We start from the raw sequence: 20,409 nt of genomic DNA, 5'->3' as shown, positions 1-20,409 counted from the left end.
TGCTCAACCGACTCAGCTACCCAGGTACCCCAAGGATCCACCATGTTTTTAACTAGAGATTGTCCCCAGACCCAGAGCAGACCAAGATGGCCACAGCTGTGTGTACAAACCACACAGGGCAAAAGGCTTAACGTGTTGGCAAGCCTCAGGAGCAAGTGAGATGATATAAAAAGAAAAAAATGGCATTTAGAAATTCACTTTATAATCCCCATCAGTTTACTGCTGGTACCTTAGGTTATTCAGCTAGACGAAGTCTTGTGAACTGGATGAGAATGGTTCACTCGCTGCCAATCCTTCTTTCAAGTGCACAACACTCATAATAAAGCATCATGTAGACTTTGGGAGAGGAGAGGGAAGGAATATGGTGGTAAATCAAGGAGGGGTTTTGACTACTCTGAAGACACGCCATTAACTCCTGACCCCTGACCCAGAAACTCTAATTTCAAGGCACTTAGTCAGTTATTGGCATGCCAAGATGCTCTCTGCCCCAGCAGCAGTGGGAGCTGCCACAGAAGGTGCCCATTCTCTTGACCCCTCACTCTGGCATCATGAGAAAATCTGTTGCCCTTTGAGGAGCCCTATATGACTGGGCCTTGGCAGTGGCCTCCCTCCACAGTAGCAGGGCAAATGTGCAAGCTTACTAAATGTCATCCAGAGAAGCCACAAGTTCTAGAGGACTGAGCCCTGAGTGGATGGCTGGGAGACCTAGACCTTGTTCATCAGATGTGTAATGGGATTGACAGTCACCTCTCTGGCTGGGCTCACAGAGTGAGTCAAATGAGTTCATGTGGAAACTGTAAAGCACTGTGCTTATGGTGACAGTGGAGATCATTGCTTGGGCTGGGGAGCCAGATCACCTGGATTTAAATTCTGGCTCAGATGCTTGCTAGGAGACATATCTAGCCCCTTAGGGAAAAAATAAGGATAATGACTGTACCAACCACATAGGTGTTAGGGTTGTGATGATTAAATATGCCCATACACTTAATGGCATTTAGAAGAGTGTTGAGCAAGTAGTGTGTGCTGAGACATCTTCACTGGTGAAGATCACTGGACAAGGTGCTTGGGGGCTCTTAAAATTATGGATTAGGTAGAAACTGGAGAAACTGTCACTCAAAAGCAATAGGCAGTTTTCTTTCAAGTAGAGGATACATCTTGGTTTTGGAAATATCTCTGACTTTGAATTTTATAATAATGGAAGTATAAAAAGCATAGGTTCCTCCTCCCACTTTGGGTATATTGAGTGTCAAGCTGAACTTGTGGGGGGGATGAGCTGGCCTCCCTTATGGATGTAGTATGCAGATACTTGGGTTTGCAGCTTTCTAGAAGCATTTTTCATGGTGTTTTGACTGTGACCCACAAGAAGAAATACATTCCACATCATATGCACACACTCATACTTCAAACACCAGTTTCTTGAAACTATGCCTACCCTACTTCCTTAATAAGCACACTGATATCTGTCTCTTTTTTTTTTTTTTTTTTTAAGATTTTATTCATTTATTCATGAGAGACACACAGAGAGGGAGAGGCAGAGACACAGGCAGAGGGAGAAGCAGACTCTATGCAGGGAGCCCAATGTGGGACTCAATTCTGGGACTCCAGGATCACACCCTAAGCCAAAGGCAGACGTTCAACTGCTGAGCCACCCAGGTGTCCCTGTCTCTCTGTTTTGGATATGCTGTTTGTAACCCAGTAAATTGATATCATGACCCACTGATGGGTCTGGACCTAGTAGTTTAAGATGCTTCCCTGTGAGTAAGCCCACAGGAGGGATCTGGCCTGACCCCTAAGAGTGTTCCTTTCCCCTCCTAGTTTCCCCCATGTGGTCCCTAAAGCTTTAGGATCGTTCTATCAGAAAGTGGAGCCTGGTCTTAGCTGAGTCATGGAGGTTCAGGAGGGGCTGCCTACACTGGTGGACAGATAAAAGCAGAACCCTTTCTCTAAACGCAGAGCGGCAGTTAGGATGAGCCACACACCCAGGGCAGGGGGCCTTGCATTTCAGCCTTGGCAGCAGCACACAATAGGTACTCAGTAAAGGGCTGAGCAAGGAGGACCAGGGGAGAGGGTCCTGGACTGGGGCTACTTGTAGGCTCTGCCCTCTGACCTGGGGCCTCAGTTACCCAACCTGTGAAATTGAAATGAAGGCCCAGCTCTTTGTGCCTTCAGAACAAACAGGCCAGGCCACAAGCCCTGGAACTCACTTTGGGGAGTGGAGGAACCCAATGTGGCACCGTCCTATATGCGGCTTAAGGCAAGGGTAGGGGGCCTGGTGGGGGTGTTTTTCAGCCCAGCTCTTCTTCAGGCCAGATCTTGAGACCTCAAAAGGCTACCTTCCTCCTAGACTCAGGATGATGGAATCTTTATAGGTGTCATGTCACCCATTGAGGCTGCCTCTCCTCTGAGTATTGGAAAGTCATGTGAGAGGAAGACTGAGGAAGAGGCTGGTAGGAATGTGAGGAAGGGAGGTCTGGTGACAGTTCCCAAGCCTTCCCCCCAGGATGACATCAGCTTCTAAAATCCCCAGTCATGGAACCCCTGGGTAGCTCAGTGGTTGAGCATCTGCCTTTGGCTCAGGTCATGATTCCAGAGTCCTGGGATTGAGTCCCACATCAGGCTCCCCTTGAGGAGCCTGCTTCTCCCTCTGCCTGTGTCTCTGCCTCTGTCTCTCTCATGAATAAATAAATAAAATCTTTAAAAATAAATAAAATTCCCAGTCATGACTGGGACAGAGTGGCAGCTCCATATCTCTCCTATTTAAAAAATCAGGCCTGAGTTTGTTCACTCAGTGGACAAATACATATTGAGCTAAGATATGGCAGATACAGCAGTGGGCATAGGACACAGAGATGTCCAAAGGCAAGGTTCCCATGCTACAGGAGCTTATGGTCTTAGTGGGGACACAGTCAATAAGTAAACAAGATTCTATCCAAGAATAACCAGTGCTTTCAGGGAATAAGGAAGGGTAATGGGATAGAAAGTGACTGGGGTAGAGGCCAAATTTTGGGGGCAGTTAATAAGATACACCTTTTGAGGAAATGGCATTTGATTTTTTAAAAAAATATTTATTCATGAGAGAGAGGCAGAGACACAGGCAGAGGGAAAAGCAGGCTCCTCATGGGGAGCCTGATGTGGGACTCGATCCCAGGACCCCCAGGATCACGTCCTGAGCCAAAGACAGACACGCTCAACCACTGAGCCACCCAGGTGCCCCAGGAAATGGCATTTGAATTTGATGAAAAGATGCAAGGATCTGTGCATCCCAAATTACAATTTGAGAGCATGATTCCCAGGCCCCATCCTAGACTTATGGAATGAAAGTATTAGGCGCAGGGCACAGGGATTTTGCATTTTTCTTCCAAATGATTCTGTGCCAAACTGGACACTTACTGCCCTGTAGCTTTTACTTTTAGAGAGAGTCTCCTTGATGAACTTTTGGGACCCTTCCAACCCCTGGAGCCTATGGTTCAGGGAAGGGAACTTCTCAGAGGCAGGGTAGAGAGAGGATCAGGACTGCTTCTGGTCAGATGGCAGGATGTAGAAACACAGGGGCCTGCCTCGCTGTGGCTGTCACAAGTTCTAAAACTGATCTCAGAGATGCCCGCCTTCATCCCAGTGCCTGTTCCCTCTCATTTAATTTCACCTGTTGTGAGGAGGGGTACAGTTTGAGCAGCCTAGATTAGGCCCTTCTCTTGCTTTGGGAACATTTCAGACAGTTGGTTTGAACTCTCTCCCGGCATATTTTGTGATCCTGGGTCGTGGTTGCCTGCATCTCCACGCCCCCAGACCACCTGTCTATCCTAGGTGTGGTACAGAGTTCTTTATGCTGTGGGTGCTGGGGCCTGCTTGGCAACTGGCTCCCAGGGAGGCTGGGTTCTAGGCGAGCAGCGGGTGCCCTGGGAACACACACTTCATCACAGGGGTTACAGGAGCCATGAATCTGGCAAGACTCTCTCCCAGCCCGCGGTGAGAATCGTGGTCCCCCTAAATCAAGCCCCGCAAATGCTCCTTATTCCCTCTTCACTTCCTGCGCTGTAGGTCCTGCCTCCCCTGGCCTCAGTTTCCCCATTTATTCAATCAATTCACCCCCCACCCCCACCCCAGAGTTGCTCCGGGAGTAGAAAAGCTGCCCTTCCTACTCTCATCTCCTTGCCCCTGCTCCTCCAGTGCCAGATATCTGATTTCTGGCGGGGGTGGGGGTGGGTGGTGGCTCATGCGCGGCCTACGCCTTAGGGATGCCTGCAGGCCGGGAGGAAGCGGCGGGAAGGAAGAGGGCGAGGCGGCGGCAAGGTCGCTCCCAGCGCCACCACCCGCCGCTGCCGGGCCCCCTCACCCCCGCCCCCCCCCCCGCGCTCCGCCCCCCGCGCTCCGTCCGCTGCGCGCCCCCCGTGCTCCCCGCTGCGCGCCGCGCGCGCCCGCCCGGCGCTCCTGCCCTTGGCGGACGCTGTGCCCAGGAGCCCGGGGCAGACGGCCGGCAGCGGCGAGAGCGGCTCCCATGCGGCAGCCGCAGGGCGAGGGGCCGCAGGCGCAGGTGAGACAGCGACATGGGGCAGGCGGGCTGCAAAGGGCTCTCCCAGGCGCTGTTCGACTACAAGACCGAGAAGTATGTCATCGCCAAGAACAAGAAGGTGGGCCTGCTCTACCGGCTGCTGCAGGTCTCCATCCTGACCTACCTGGTGGTGTGAGTTCTCCGGGGGCTCTCAAGGGTGGGGGAGGCTCTGGCCGCAGCTGTGCCCCTCCAGGGCCCAGGGACTGGTGTGCGGCCCCCGTGCTGGGGAAGGGGCTCTTGGGCGTGAGGGCGGCGGGTAAAGAGGGAGCCCTCTGTTTGCCCACCCGCCCCGGAGGTGATGAGCCCCTGGGAGACTTCTGCGTCCTTCATGGGGGCAGCTTCCGACTCACGGGCGGAGCTCTGGGTGTTAGGGCCACCCGAGGGGGAGAGGTGCAGGGGGCTAGGCTCCAGCTGTTGCCGCGAGAGCCTCCCTGGCCTGCTGGCCTGGTGCAGGCCCAGGCACCCGGTGGGTTATTTATAATCACGGAGCTCATGCGCTGAGCTCCTGGCTGGGGCAGCCCATCAGCCTGGCATGTCCCAGCACTGCCTTCTGGTGGACTCACCCCACCCCTGGCTGGCCTCTCTGGTGTCGACAGGGAGTCCTGCCCAGAGGCCCTCTACCCTCACCCAGCTGGGCTTCCCTTCCCCTTCACCCCCTCCCACCGTCAGGGGACAGGGCAGCTCAGCCAGGCACTGTTCAGAGCCCCAACCTCCAAGGAAGGAAGAAACAGGTGTTAGGAGGAAATGATACCACGTGAGTGGGTGGCACATGTGCCTCTCTTACTGCCTCAGTGAATGCTGTTGAGGCCTTCCTATTTCCTGACTGGGGGAGCAGCACAGCTCTTCATGGGAGGGCCACTTCACTAGGAAGCGAAGGGCCCCTAGAGCTGCGTCCCCCAGGCACGCCAATGCCTCCCACCTGAGGGCCTTTGTACATGCTGCTTCTCAGCCGGCGTGCCTCTGCTCCTCCGCTTGATTAGAGCCCACTGGTCCTTCAGACCCAGGTTCTTGAATAACTCCTCTGATATGTTCCAGAGGGATCGTTCCCTTAATGTCGGACGCCCATCCAAGTTGGGGACACCCTGAAGGCAGGCATGGCATCACCTAACTGCTTAGGAAGTAGGTGTGAAATGAATGTGTGTTGTTCCTTGAGCATTTGCCGAATATTTCTGTCCAGGCTGTGCCCTTTGTGTCCCACTCATTGTCACAGCCCTCTCAGGTTCCCTTGAGGACAGGAGAGTCTAGTCTAGGTCTGCCCCAGAGCAGAAGAGCCTGGGCACATCCTGGTGGGCACCTGCTACACAGAGAACCCTCACTGGCACCCTGGGAGGTACAGGGCAATCTCCTCCCGGCATAACCTCAGGCTGGCTGCCTCCTGCCCTCTCATGGCCTTCATTTTCCCCACTTTCCCAAGGGATTAATCTGGGCAGGCTCTGACCTTAACAGTAATGTCCACAATAGGCTGATGGTTGTATTTATTTTCTTCCCTGGCTGGGTACTCACGGTGCTAAGCAATTTACATGTGCCATATCATTAAAAAATAATTTTTTTTTTTAGATTTCGACATCATTTTATTTTTATTTTTTTGTTATTTATTTATTTTTCTTTTTTTCATAATAAATTTATTTTTATTGGTGTTCAATTTACCAACATACAGAATAACACCCAGTGCTCATCCCGTCAAGTGCCCCCCTCAGTGCCCGTCACCCATTCACCCCCACCCCCCGCCCTCCTCCCCTTCCACCACCCCTAGTTCGTTTCCCAGAGTTAGGAGTCTTTATGTTCTGTCTCCCTTTCTGATATTTCCCACACATTTCTTCTCCCTTCCCTTATATTCCCTTTCACTATTATTTATATTCCCCAAATGAATGAGAACATACACTGTTTGTCCTCTCTGATTGACTTACTTCACTCAGCATAATACCCTCCAGTTCCATCCATGTTGAAGCAAATGGTGGGTATTTGTCGTTTCTAATGGCTGAGTAATATTCCACTGTACACATAGACAACATCTTCTTTATCCATTCATCTTTCGATGGACACCGAGGCTCCTTCCACAGTTTGGCTATTGTGGACATTGCTGTTATAAACATCGGGGTGCAGGTGTCCCGGCGTTTCATTGCATCTGTATCTTTGGGGTAAATCCCCAACAGTGCAATTGCAGGGTCGTAGGGCAGGTCTATTTTTATTATTTATTTTTTAAAATATTTTATTTATTTATTCATGAGAGGCACAGAGAGAGAGACAGAGAGAGGCAGAGACACAGGCAGAGGGATAAGCAGGCTCCATGCAGTGAGCTGACATGGGACTCAATCCAGGATCATGCCCTGGGCCAAACAAAGGCAGGCGCTAAACCGCTGAGCCACCCGGGGATCCCCTCGACATCATTTTAGACCTACAGAAAAGTTACAGGGGTAGTACAAACTTTTTAAAACATCCTTCACCTAGACTCCCCAGATGTTAGCATTTCACTACATTTGAGTTGTCCTTTCCACTTTTTTTCTCCACATACGCATGATGTGTGTGTATACATGTAGTTTTTTCTGCTTAAGAGTGAATTGCAGGGACACCTGGATGGCTCATCAGCTGTGCGTGGGCTCAGGTAATGACATCAGGGTGTGAGATCTGGCCCAGTGTTGGGCTTCCTGCTTAGTGGGGAGTCTGCTTCTTTCTCTCTCTGCTTTTGTCCCCACTCAAGTGCTCCCTCTCTCAAGTATATAAATAAATAAATCTATAAAGAAAGTGTAAGTTGCAGACATTATACCCCTTTACTATTAAATACTTCAGTGCATATTTCTTAAAACCAACAAATTCTCTTATTTAACAAAGTACAGTTATGGAAATTAGGTAATTAACCCTGAAACAATATTATTTTCTAACCTATGGACCTCATAAATTGCCTTTAATAGCAAAAAAAAAAAAATCTGAAATCCTGCCTTGCATTCATTTGACTTATCTTCTTAGTCCCCTTTAATCTGGAATTGTACCTGAGACTCTGTATTTCATGACATTGACTTTTTTCGAAAAGTACAGGATTTTTATTTTATTACAACTTTTTAATTGAAGTAAAAGTCACCTAGTATGTAATTCACCATTTCAGTTATTTTTTTTTTAAGATTTTACTTATTTATTCATAGAGACACAGAGAGAAAGGCAGAGACATAGGCAGAGGGAGAAGCAGGCTCCATGCAGAAAGCCTAACATGGGACTTGATCCTGGGTCTCCAGGATCACGCCCTGGGCAGCAGGCGGCACTAAACCGCTGCGCCACCAGGGCTGCCCACCATTTCAGTTATTTAAAATTATACAATTCAGTGGTTTTTAGTTCATTCTCAGTGTTGTACAACTATTGCCACTATCTTATGTCAGAACCTTTCCATCACCCCAAAAAGAAACCCATGTCTATTAGCTGGCAGTCGGAATACTGCCTGACCCCCGGCCCCTGACAATACTAATGTTCTTTCCATCTCTATAGATTTACCTTTTCTGGACATTTCATATACATCAAATTGTACAACTCCATCTGTATAGATTTACCTTTTCTGGACATTTCATATACATCAAATTCTACAACATGTAGTCTTTTTTGGGTCTGGCTTCTTCATTTATAATGTTTTCAAGGTTTACTCATAACTTGAATCAGGACTTCATTCCTTTTATGGCAGAATGGTACCCACATTTTGTTTATTCATTTATCTGTTGACAGACATTGGACTGTTTCTACTTTTTGGCTGTCACAGTTAATGTAGCCAAGGACGGCCATGTACAGGTTTTTGTGTGGATATATGTTTTCAGTTCTCTTGGGTATATATTTTGGCATGAAGTTGGTGGGTCAACTACCAAGCTGTTTTCCACAGCAGCTGCAGTATATTCATATCAGCGAGGTCCAATTTCTCTGCATCCTCATCAACACACCAACACTTGTTATTTTGCTTTTTTTTTTTTTAAATTATAGTCACCTTATTTGGTGTGAAATAGTATCTCATTGTGGTTCTGAGTTTCATTTCCTTAGTAATCAATGATGTTGAGCAAAATTCTTTTCATGGGCTTATTGGCTATCTGTGTATCTTTGGAGAAATGTATACTCAAATCCTTGGCCCATTTTTCTTTCTTTTTTTTTTTTTTAAGATTTTATTTATTCATGACAGAGAGAGAGAGAGGGAGGCAGAGACACAGGCAGAGGGAGAAACAGGCTCCATGCAGGGAGCCCAACGTGGGACTCCATCCCAGATCTCCAGGATCATACCCCGGGGAAGAAGGTGGCACTAAACCGCTGGGCCACGGGGCTGCCCTTGGCCCATTTTTCAATCAGGTTATTTTTTTCATTGCTGAGCTGTAAGAGTTCTTTTTTTTTTTTTTCCCTTTTTTAAATTTAAATTCAATTTGCCAACATATAGTATAATACCCAGTGCTCATTCCGTCAAGTGCTCTCCTCAGTTACCCAGTTATCCCAACCTCCTGCCCACCTCCCCTTCCACAATCCTTTGTTTGTTTCCCAGAGTTAGAAGTCTCTCATGCTTTGTCACCCTCTCTGATTTTTCCCACTCATTTTCTCTCCTTTCCCTTATAATCCCTTTCACTATTTCTTATATTCCCTGGTATGAGTGAAACCATGATGATTGTCCTCCTCCAACTGACTTACTTTACAGAGCATCATAACCTCCAGTTCCATCCACGTTGAAGCAAATGGTGGATATTCGTCCTCTCTGATGGCTGAGTAATATTCCATTGTATATAGAGACCACATTTTCTTTACCCATTCATCTGTCGAAGGACATTGAGGCTCCTTCCACAGTTTGGCTATTGTGGATGTAAGAGTTCTTTATATATTCTGGGTACCAGACCCTGACCAGTATATATGATTTGCAAATATTATTTCCCATTCTGTGGATTATCTTTTCACTTTCTTGATAGTGTCCTTTGATGTACAAAAGTTTTTAATTTTGTTGAAATTCCACTTATCTATTTTTTCTTTTATTATGTGTGTTTTGGGCATTAGAGAGTATAGGATTTGTACTCTCGTTTTGTAGAGTGCCCCTCAGTTTGGATTTGTCTGAGGTTTCCTCATGAATAGTTTCATGTTGGGGCTTCTGGGTGACTCAGTCATTTAAGCCCCTGCTTTCGATTCAGGTCATAATCCTGGGGTCCTGGGGTTGAGTCCTGCATCGGGCTCCCTGCGCGGTGGGAAGTCTGCTTCTCCCTCTGCCCCTCCCCCTGCTCATGCTCTCTCTCTCTCTCAAATAAATAAAATATTTTTAAAAAGAACTTCTGTTAATGAATAGTTTCATGTTACGCACCATCTCTTTTAACTGTCCTCACCCTCAACCCCTCCCCGTCTGGAAGAGAGGCACTGTTACTAACTCCCCAGAGTTCATTGGCTCTCCTGAGGTCACATCACTAGGGCGTGGGTGTGCAGGTTTTGGCTCAGCCTTGGCTATCTTCAGGGCCTCAGCCCCTGAGAGCAGTCGTCTCCTGGTTCTGGGATTGCTTGTCACCTCTGCTGTTTGCAGGACGAGGTTTTAGGCAGCAGTGGAGTTGTGACCCCAGCCTAGGAGCTGGTGGGAAAGGTGAAACCTCGGGGGAAGATTCCCTGAGGGCAGCAATGAGGCTGATGCCCACCTGTTGGCCCTTTCCTTGCAGTTGGGTGTTCCTGGTAAAGAAGGGTTACCAAGACACTGACACCTCCCTGCAGAGCAGCATTGTCACCAAAGTCAAAGGTGTGACCTTCACCAACACGACTGAGCTCGGGGAGCGGCTTTGGGATGTTGCTGACTACGTCATCCCACCCCAGGTCTGAGCCCCCCATAGCACTGGGCCCTGGGCTAGCACGGCCTGACTCAGGGTGGGTCACCTAGGGAGCTGCTCAGTTACCTAGGGATTCCCTTGGCCCAGGACAGCTGCCAGGGTTTGCAGATGGAGACCCTGCCCAGACCCTTCCCCCTACATCCATCCCCTGCCCTCCTCTACTGTGCCTGTGGGACCAGTCCCTTCCCAATAAGCCCTGAAGCTGTAGAGACCAAATGAGGCCCCCAGAACGTTCAGGTCACATTGAGTCAGGTGGCCTGCTGCAGAGAACCACTTCCTTGTATTAGCCACTGACCTTGGGAAAGGCTCCCTGGCCTGTTCACCATTAGCCTGGGCCCAGGCATTGGCCACCCAGTCCTGTTCTCTTCTCTCAGACTTGGGCTTGGATCCCAGGGACTGAGGTCAAAATAGGAATTCGGGGAGGGGGCAGTTTGGGACAGTGGGCCTGAAAGGGACTTATCAAAGGATATCTACTCAGAGACTTAAGAGTGAGTGGGCAGTTGAATGGGATCCATTGATTCTGTGGCCCCATTGTCCTCAACACCCATGCGGAGACCCAACCCCCTGCCAAGAAGTACTGGGAAAGAGGGTCCCCAAGAGGCAGGAGGATGTCCCTTAACTCCTCTCTGGCTCCTCAGGGAGAGAATGTCTTCTTCGTAATCACCAACTTGATCGTGACCCCCAACCAGCGGCAGGAGACCTGTGCTGAGGTTTGATTTGGTGCAGAAAGCAGGGGAGGGGTGGGAGAGCCTCCAACAGAGGTTGGGGTCTACCCCTCTCCTGACGCAGAAGAGGGGGGTTTCTATCTCCTCCAAGTGCCCCAGAGCATGTACCTGCATTGTTTGGGGACAGAAGCAGGTTCTCAAAGGGTGTGTGGCTCCTCTTGGGCTCCTGTCCTAATTCCTGGGATGGAACTTGGCTCTGAACTGGGGCCCCTGTGGGGGATTTCCCCACCCAGGTGTCCTTTCTTTCTGGCAGAGTGAAAGCATTCCGGATGCCTGGTGCTATACGGACAGTGACTGCCCTCCTGGGGAGCCAGTTGTGGCTGGAAACGGTGAGGCCTGGAATAGCCAGGGTTGGGAGCAAAGTGGGGGATGGATCAGGGAGGCTTCTAGCACTGTCTCCGTCCCTATCCTGCAGGAGTGAAGACTGGCCGCTGCCTGCGGGTGGGGAACATGCAAAGGGGCACCTGTGAGATCTTCGCTTGGTGCCCAGTGGAGACAAAGTCTAGGCCAGTGTGAGTGGCTATGGCCTCGGGACCCTGAAGAGCTACCTGGGCAGTGAGTGGGTCTCAGCCTGATGGTGGAGACATATCTACTCAGATCCTCTTTCTGAGGACACTCCACAAAGGCCTGAGGACCACCCCAACATGAGCAAATTAATGGTTCTTGGGAAAGAACCAGGGGACCCAGGGAGAAGGCAGGCCTCAGCCCTGCCACAGGCCTGGGAAATGTACTGCGGGAGCAGGGGTAAGGCCTCCTGGACAGACTCTCCTGGCTTGGTTTTCAGGAAACCACTCCTGGGCAAGGCTGAAGACTTCACTGTTTACATAAAGAATTTCATTCGTTTCCCCAAATTCAACTTTTCCAAGTACGTGGGACTAGGTTATTGGGGATCTAGGGCCTGCCTCCTGTTATTGTGCATGGGCCTGTGTGCATGGGCTGTCCGTGCGTGTGACGCCTGTGTGTGAATGAACCACTGGGTGATGCTGGAGCACCCCTTCCCCTTGCTGTGGGAGTGTGGTTCTGTCCTGAGTGCAGTACGTTGCTGGGGGTGCTGTGGGGGCAGTAGTCAGGACTTGAGTAAGGGCTAAAGTTAGGGACTCAGCCTAAGCCAGATAAAGGCCCAGCAACTCCTGGGTCAGGCTGGCTCTCACCTGAGAACAACCAGTCTCAGCTTCATTTCACTGTTCATGGCCTCCCATCCAGGACCAATGTGCTGGACACCAAAGACAAAGCTTTCCTCAAATCCTGTCAGTTTGGCCCCAAGAACCCCTACTGCCCTATCTTCCGCCTGGGGTCCATGGTCAGCTGGACGGGGAGTGACTTCCAGGAGATAGCCCAGCAGGTGGGTGGTGTGCCCTCAGGGAGCTGGGCCTGGGGGTCTGGGGGCCTGAGAGCTCTGGATCTGGGCTCTGTAAGGAAGAGGGAGGTAATTAGGGGGACCTGTAGGATGGGGTGGCCCAGGGATGCACAGCCTACAGAATTCAGGCACCCAGTGAGAGCCACACTGAGCACCTGCTGTTTGGTTCTGAATCCTTGGGGCATCTGTTGAAATTGAGCTGGAAGGAGCCCCACTGGCACATTCTGGCTCTTGTGTAAGGCACCCATCCCAGCGTGGGTGCTCACTCAAGTACTTCCCTTCTTCCTGGAGGCATGAAGCAGGAGGATTCTGGGGTTGGGTGCTCTCAGCAGCCTGTTTGCTCAGCCACTCCAAAGGCAGGGCTAGGACCCTGGAACTCCCACCTTCTTCCAGGAAGGATGTTCCAGGGGCTGGCTGACCATGGGCCTGTGTACTTTCCCCATCTTGTCCAGCTCTTTCTGTGACTTCTCTCCATCTCCACAAAGTCCTGTGCACTGATTATTATCTCTTCTTCATCAGGGTGGTGTGATAGGAATTCAGATTGAATGGGATTGTGATCTTGATAAAGCTCCTTCTGAATGCAACCCTCACTATTCTTTTAGCCGTCTGGACAACACATTTTCAGGAAACTCAATCTCCTCTGGGTACAACTTCAGGTAACCAGGACCAGACTCGCTGTGTTGTTACCCTGTCCATGTTTTGTCTTTTTCTGAGTGCCAGCACCATGACAGCCCTTACTCGGGTAGATATTAGAGTGGGAGGTATGGGGACAAGGAGCTGTGGAGAGGTGAAGGGTGGCAGCTAGGAGAGGAGAGGTTTCTGTCACCCTGCGGGCTCACCAGGAGCTGAGGCTTGGCTTCTTAGCTGGGTCACTTCCTTCAGTGCTCCCGTGGCCCTGAGTCAGCCCAGCATATCATGGAAAAGCCCTTGCCTCCCAGGGGAATGTCTGTAAGGCTTTCACAGATCTGGATGCATCTTTACCATAATGTTAGCAAGAGGGTCTGTAACCTCTCCCAGTGCTGCTAAGAATAGGGTCCTGGGGTGCTTATAAATATCCAAAGCAGCCAAATATGTGTTGCCAAACAGGGAAGGTCTCCCTTAGGTTTGCCAGATATTACCGAGATGGAGCTGGAGTGGAGTTCCGCACGCTGATGAAAGCCTATGGGATCCGCTTTGATGTGATGGTAAATGGCAAGGTATGTGCAGTGTATCTCCCATTCTGAGGCTGGGCAGGTCTAGGGTGGGTCATGTTGGAGTCCCTGGGACCCATCCCTGTTCACCCTGCATTGTTTCTTTGTGCTACAGGCAGGGAAGTTCAGCATCATCCCCACAATCATCAACATTGGCTCTGGGGTGGCGCTCATGGGTGCTGTGAGTACTCCCCTCCTCACCTTTACTCTCTGAGCGCTGGCAGGGGAGGGGGAAACTGCTTGAAAGGTGCTGTCCTGATGCTTCAGGAGGAATGAGAACAGGTGAGGCCAGGGGATACAGGTAAAGAAGGACCTGACACGTCCTCTGACACCTGCCAGCACTCCCCATGTAGCAGTCCCCACCTGACTTTCCCCAATTTCCCCAGAGAGGCATCTGCCTGCAGCTCTGGAGCAAGGGGTAGGAGTGGGGTGGGGCTGGGCTTCTCTGGGATCCTGGGTTGGTCCCTGCACTTGGAAGCTTCATTTCCACTGCTGTCCCAGTGGAGGCGGGATCCAGCTGGATCCAGCTAGATCCAGGGTTTCTCAGCAGTGGCTCTGTTGACATTTTGGGCCAGATAATTCTTTTTTTGTGTGTTGAGGCCCTCTGTGCACTGTAGGATGTTAAACAGCATTACAATAGATACCTGTACTCACCAGGCGCTAGCAGTGCTTTCTTCCCCAGTTGTGACAACCAAAAATGGCAATCCAGAAATTGCCAAATGTCCCCTGGGGAGCAAAGTCACTGCTAGTTGAGAATCACGGGGCTTGAAGATGAGCAGTAGGGACGCCAGGCTATAGTCCTCCCTCAGGTCTGTCTGTCAGCTGGGCCCAGCGGGGCTCACAGGAGAGGAAGTAGTTGCTGAAAAGGAGGCAAAGGTTTCCTCCGAGCTTCTTGTCATGCCTCATGTCTTGATCTTCTGGAAGTTTTTTTTAAAGACAGGAGCTGTTGGTGAGTGGCTCACGCCCACACCAGCAAGCTCCTTGCCGGGGTTTCTGGCCACCTCGTCCTCTCTGCCCTCTCGGTGCTGGCTTTGGGCAGGACCTAGGATGGACTTTTTATGGAGACCAGGAGAACTGTGTAACAGTATCACCAAGTAACAGGATTCAACAAGGCCGTTCTGAGAGGTGTGGATGCAAGTGAGTCCCGGATGATTCCTCTTTACCGCAGGGGACTGTTGTTAGGGAGATTTGGACATTTGCTTACATGACTTTCTTAGAGCTGGGCCACTCTCAGTGTTTACTGCCACATGGCGTGGGTCAGTCAGAATGCAAGAGCACGGGAGATCTACCTGGAAAATACATGTGACAGGAAATGTGGTATAGAGGCTAGGTTGGGTGGAGGACTGTTCTCTGTGGAACAAGGAAATGATAAATAACATTTTGAGCATCTCAGGGGGGTCAGAGTGCCCAGAGTCAGAGGCCCAGTTCACCTGTGAGTCTGTTCCTTGGCCCCCAACCCCCCTCACCTTGTCGTCAGCCCTGCAGGAAATTCTTCCGTCCTCGGGCCACTGGGTGGAGTGGCCCTTGGTGGAGTGTTTGGACTACATGCTCTGGTCTGAGGCTCCCCAGAATGGGTGTCGGTGGGTTCCAGCTGGGTTAGCTCTGTCCTCATCCATCTTTCCTTGACCGTCCTGTCGTCCTTGTTCCTTAGATCCCCTCCAACTCATCTCTCACAGTGACTACAGGAGGGACCAACCCAAATTTCTGCGTCCTGCCTGTGTTCAAGGCTCTTCAGTGTCTTCCCTAAGGGATTAGGACAAAGGCCTCAATGGCATTATAAGAAAGTTTACTGGCTGGTCCCCATCACACCTCTCCAGAAGCGTCACTCACTTTTGCAACATAGGCCCTGTGGAATTTCCTTTGCTTCCTCCGCAATGCCCTTCCTGCCCCGCCCCCTTTTTTTTGCTTTGTATGAACTCCTATTCAACCCTCAAGACTCAGCCCAGGTATCCCTCCCCAGGCTGAGTCCTGTCTTCTGTCTACTTCCTTGCTCCTGTCCTCATCATAGGATATGTCACTGTCATAATTTACATGTTTGCCTCCTGCACCAGAGGGATGGTCCCCACAGGGTCTCATTGTCTTAATTCTCCTGCACCCCAGTGCAGTACCTGGCAGATGGTGAGTGCTCAGGAGACATTCGTTGAAGACAGGATTGCATGGGGCCAGAGTGGTGCAGGGGGTGCTTGGCCTGACAGAATGGATGGACCCAGGCTAACTCTGGCTCTACCATGGACCAGCTCTGTGGCCTTTGACAAAAGTGCCTCTTTCTGAACCCAGTGTCATCATCTCGTCGTTGGGGATGGTGATGCCCCTTGGGGGTTGGCACAAGATCAGATGGGATGTACTGTGTGTTAGGTGGCAGGGCAGTTTCTGGAAGTCTAGGATTCTGGTTGGAACCCCAACTCTTCTGCCATAGGGGGCTTTCTTCTGTGACCTGGTACTAATCTACCTCATCAAGAAGAGCCAGTTTTACCGAGACAAGAAGTACGAGGAAGTGAGGTCAGTTATGCTTTGTCCCCAGCAGGGTGAAGGGACCCTCCTGGGGCCACCTTGATCCCCTCCCCTTCCCTGGCCTGAAAACTCTACCCCGGTTGGAGGTGGGGCTGAATCACTGGGAGCTCCTTTGAAGGGCCAGAGAGGTGGAATGTTCTGAGAATGGGCTTTATAAAGAACTGGATTCTGGCTTACAGCAGCTGGCAGCAAAAAAAGGCAGGGGACTCAGCCTCCAGAACTGAATCAGGTGCTGTCCACTCTGGGACTTCAGACAACTCCCAGGCTTCCTTGTGCCTCAGTTTCTCTCTCTATGAGCCTTCTAGCACTTACATTTTAGGATTCTTGGACTTGGTAGTCCTGGTGGGCTGGGTTGAGGGGAGCTGGAGTAGTAAGAGGAAAAAGATGGATTTCTTGTTTTTTCCTGTGGGGGTCTATTTCTAGGCCTCTCTGAGCCCTGAGTGTGGTGGTGGTGGTGGTGGTGGTGGTGGTGGTGTGTGTGTGTGTCTGCTAACAGCGGTGGAACACAGTCTAAGTGGAAATGCTGATGTCTGTGGGCAGATTGGAAAGGGAAGAGGGCTGTGGCCCAGCCATTCTGGAGGAGCTGGGCTCCACGTGGGCACCTTGGTACTCCCTCCACTCCACCACAGCACATTGTTCCCCATTCTCCGGATTGAAGCTGCCCTGGGTCAGGCTGAGCCCTCGGCCCTGACCCTGATGGAGCCCTCATTGTACCTCCACCCCTCCCTGGCAGCTGCAGGAGGAAGAGGGGTGCCCCCCCCAGGGCGAGGGGGTTCTACAGGGCCCACCCTCACCAGCTTGGAGAAGGTGGGCTGGGCTCTGCAGGCCAGGGTTAACTAGGTCCTGTCCTGGCCAGAATCCTACAGGTCCTCCCGGGGCTTGCAGAGTCCTCGCAGCAGGGTGGGATCCCAGAGGCAGAGGAAGCGGAGCATCCAGAGGCGCAGCCCAGAGGCAGTAGCCAGAAGGGGAACAGCTGCAGGTACCAACAGCATCTGGAGCCCACCAGGTGAGGGGCTGCCGGTCGGAGGACCCGAGACTGAGCCTTGCAGAGACAGCCAGGCCCTCTCCCCTGCTGCCCGCTCCAGGGTGACCTGGCAACATGGCAGGACGGCCAGGATGTAGGAGAGCCCATCCATGCTGGACTTTGTGGGGAGGGGGTGCTTTAGCCCCTCCAAGATGCTCGTTATTTCCTCCAAGCCCCTAAGTCACCACAAAGTCCACTTGCTGTGCTGTCCCAGCATTAAGACAATAACAGTGCCACCGTTGACTCAGGCTTACTCTGCCAGCCACTTCTCTTTGTCTGCATCAGCTCATTTCAGTTGCTTAATGAAGTGGACACTAATAGTCCCATTCTACTAATGAGGAAACTGAGGCGAGAAAAGTTAAGTAGCTTGCTCGAGTCACAGCTAATAAATGGCTGAGCGGGATTTGAACATAGAATCTAGAATCCAATTCTTCTCCATCAGGTTTTCCTCCCTTACCAAGTCCCCCATGCCCCTACTCCTTATTAGATGCTTTCCTTGCCTGTTGCTGTGGGAGGCTCCAGGTGCCCTCAGGGGACCACCACAGTGCCTGCTGCTCATTGCTGGTGTGGCTTCAGAGACCCCCCAACACATGTCTGGGCCGTGGCCAGGGACCCCCAGACTGCCCCTCTCTGCGAATGCTCTATCTGCGGTGCTGCCAGCGAGGTGGCTGTGGGGCAGGGGGGTGGGGGGCTCTGCCTTTAGGCCATCCATGTCCACAGGGCTCCCAACTGTCCTCTGTGTGCCCCCTACCCACACACAGGTCTAGCCACCTGGGCAATGGAAAAGTGCATATGGAGCAGCTACAGAACCTGCGGACAGCGGAGGCATAGCCAGAGCTGCTGGTTGACAGCAGATTTGGTGAAGATGTTGGGGCAGAACAGCTTGTGGCTCTGAAGTAAAAATTGTGTTTGCATGGACAGGTGCTTCCAGGCACAGCCATCTCTTCTGCACCTCAGGATCCTGCTACGAGCTTTTTGTTGTGTGTGTTGTATGTGTGGCGGGGAACCTGCTAGGGGCCAGAGTGGCTCAGATCTAGAAGAGAAGGCTTTGGAGAAGCAAGTGGGGGAAGGCCAGAGGCCTGGGTGGTATTCGAGTGTTTTCATTTTTCTAAGAACCTAGTTGATTCATCACACAATAAACATTATTTGCTGTGGGCTGTGCCCTATCCAAGAGATGCTTAAATGAGATGCTGACCTGGCCCTCAGGGACGGGAGCACACATGGAATTCCCTCCAGAGCCAATAGACCTCACAGCCAGGCCCAGCTCCTCTGGCCTTCCTACAACCTCTAGCTGAGACTTCACAAATTCCTGTTGAGAATGGCGGCTCCTCAGAGAAAGACTTTAGCCAACATCCAAGGGGGATATTTGGCTTTGCCCTCAGGGATGAAATTTAAAGGTGGCCAAGGAGGCAACCAGGAAAGGACTGGATGTGCAAGGAGGCAGCTGGCCCTTGAGAGAGGCAGCCCCTGAGAACTTCCAGCTAAGGTGGGGAAGGGGAGGCACAGAGGCCTCTACTCCAGTCCACCCACCCACCCAGCCTCAGGAAGCTTTGAGCATAGTGTCTCACCCAAATGGGAGATGATCTGCCTGTGTCATTTGTCTCTTGCCGTTCCATGCGGCTGGGTGTCCCTACCTGGCTTCCCTCCCTCTCTCCGCAAAGCCTGGGTCTGAAGGGCTAATGAGATATAATAGGTGATGCTCACTTGGCTGGTGGAAGCAGTTGTCAACAGGGAGGCCCAAACTGTCAGGGGGCCTGGCCCCTCACCCAGACTTTCCTACCCCCCCTTACTCTATCCCACCCCACCCTGCAGAATGGTGCTGCTTCCCCCCCTAGTGGCTGCAGAGCCTCACTACTTCACGTGTGGCCTGTGGACTGGCGATATGGGCATCACCTGGGAACTTGTTGGAAATGCAGTCGCTGCCCCATCCAAATCAGAACCTGTGTTTCAACAAGACTCCTAGGTGACTGTTGTGAACATTGTTGTTTGAGAGCACTGGTTAAGGAGATAAGCAAAGCCTGGCTCCAAGGAAGGAAGAGGCCAGCTTTTGTAGGTGCTGCCAATTTCTAGGTCAGACAGAGCAAGAAGATTCCACCCCACCACCACCCCCAGGAAAGGGGCAAGCTCAATGTATTTGAATTAAAATATTTTGACTAGATAATTTATGTTAAAAGATTATAGACAGTGAAAAGCTTCCTTCCCACCCGTTCAGAGGCAACTTGTGTTACCAATTCCAAGAGGCTCTCCTGTTTTGCTGACAACCTACCGCGTTACTTGTGCCCTTACTCAGGAAATGAAAAGTTCTTTTCCTGATGTCTGCAACACCAGACCAAGTCTCCTGTCAGAAAGGGACACGGTGGAGTACACTTAGGTACTGGGCTGAGGGGGGGGGGGGGTCGTTCACTTCTCCCTCTCCCAGTATCTGAGGAGTCCCTATGTAAACCCAAGGGGAGAGACGTAGAACTCATCACTCACCATTGTCTGATGGCTCAGTAGCCAAGGCTTGCGTGCTGCCTCTGGCCCAAAAAGACCCAGTGTTTGGTTTGCACAGACCCTGGCCTAATGCCACCTACCTGGTATGTTCCTAATGATTAATTCCATGCCTTGGGAGTGCCATGATGCTGGCCAATGGGATTTGTAAACTGAGTGCTATCAAGGGGACCAGCCACGAAAGAGCTAAGTGCCCTCTACCCCTGTTGTAGGGGTCACCGGGACTAACTAGTCACGGCTGCCTTTGTGCCCCAACGCCTCATCAGTTCTTCCTTTCTCAGTGCTGTAAAGGGGGAACAGGATTTCCTCCAGGTGTCTGAGTACCCCAGCTAAGGACAACAGTGTCCTGCAGAGTCCCTAAATCACCCCACTTGGAATGGCATCTTGCATGTCTGAAAAAGGGCTCCACTTGATTGCAGCCCACCCTCCTCCACCCAGATGATGCAGCTCCCCTCAAGAGCATTTTCTCCAGGGACTCTTCAAAAGGCACACCTTTCTCCCAGCTGTTTGTTTCCCCTTAAGCCGAAGTGCACAGACTCAAAGGAGGAAAGATGGCAACACTGTCTGGGACCTGCCTTATAAATGTATTTTTATTTGGCTATAAAACAATAAAAGGTTTTAACTTGAAAACTATTTTTTTTTTAAAGATTTTACTTATTTATTCATGAGAGACACAGAGAGGCAGAGACATCTCGGCAGAGGGTGGGACTCGATTCGGGGACTCTGGGACTCCGGGATCATGCCGAGCTGAAGGCAGAT

General features: G+C 51.2%; 1 protein-coding gene across 5 annotated transcripts; it reads left to right on the top strand.

Annotated features, from left to right (window-relative positions):
* The first annotated feature begins 4,402 nt into the window (after nucleotides 1-4,402).
* Nucleotides 4,403-20,283, top strand: P2RX5 (purinergic receptor P2X 5). 5 transcript variants are annotated; one of them, XM_055318032.1, is made up of 13 exons: nucleotides 4,403-4,681; nucleotides 10,189-10,339; nucleotides 10,992-11,063; nucleotides 11,332-11,407; nucleotides 11,494-11,590; nucleotides 11,863-11,943; nucleotides 12,282-12,420; nucleotides 12,955-13,091; nucleotides 13,538-13,631; nucleotides 13,741-13,806; nucleotides 16,042-16,124; nucleotides 16,993-17,115; nucleotides 17,922-20,283. In XM_055318032.1, the coding sequence occupies exons 1-13, from the start codon at nucleotides 4,545-4,547 to the stop codon at nucleotides 17,989-17,991; spliced, it is 1,326 nt and encodes a 441-aa protein (XP_055174007.1). In that variant the 5' UTR covers nucleotides 4,403-4,544; the 3' UTR covers nucleotides 17,992-20,283. The 5 variants fall into 5 exon arrangements, with proteins under 5 accessions (XP_055174007.1, XP_055173999.1, XP_055174030.1 ...); XM_055318024.1 differs by having other exon boundaries at nucleotides 16,993-17,142; XM_055318040.1 differs by having other exon boundaries at nucleotides 4,542-4,628; nucleotides 16,993-17,142.
* Nucleotides 20,284-20,409: the final 126 nt, after the last annotated feature.

The sequence above is a fragment of the Nyctereutes procyonoides genome, unplaced genomic scaffold (assembly GCF_905146905.1).
Source record: "Nyctereutes procyonoides isolate TBG_1078 unplaced genomic scaffold, NYPRO_anot_genome, whole genome shotgun sequence".
NCBI classification, from domain to species: Eukaryota; Metazoa; Chordata; class Mammalia; order Carnivora; family Canidae; genus Nyctereutes; species Nyctereutes procyonoides.
The sequence above is the reverse complement of the archived record's forward strand: the minus strand, read 5'-3'. Positions and strand labels throughout refer to the sequence as shown.

Bases quoted from the DNA above. Each gene is read 5' to 3' on its own strand.
- P2RX5 (XM_055318024.1), top strand. From the start codon at position 4,545: ATGGGGCAGGCGGGCTGCAAAGGGCTCTCCCAGGCGCTGTTCGACTAC. The intron at 11,591-11,862 runs GTGAGTGGCTAT...CTTGGTTTTCAG, and splicing joins GAGACAAAGTCTAGGCCAGT to GAAACCACTCCTGGGCAAGG. The intron at 16,125-16,992 runs GTCAGTTATGCT...TGTCCTGGCCAG, and splicing joins AAGAAGTACGAGGAAGTGAG to AATCCTACAGGTCCTCCCGG.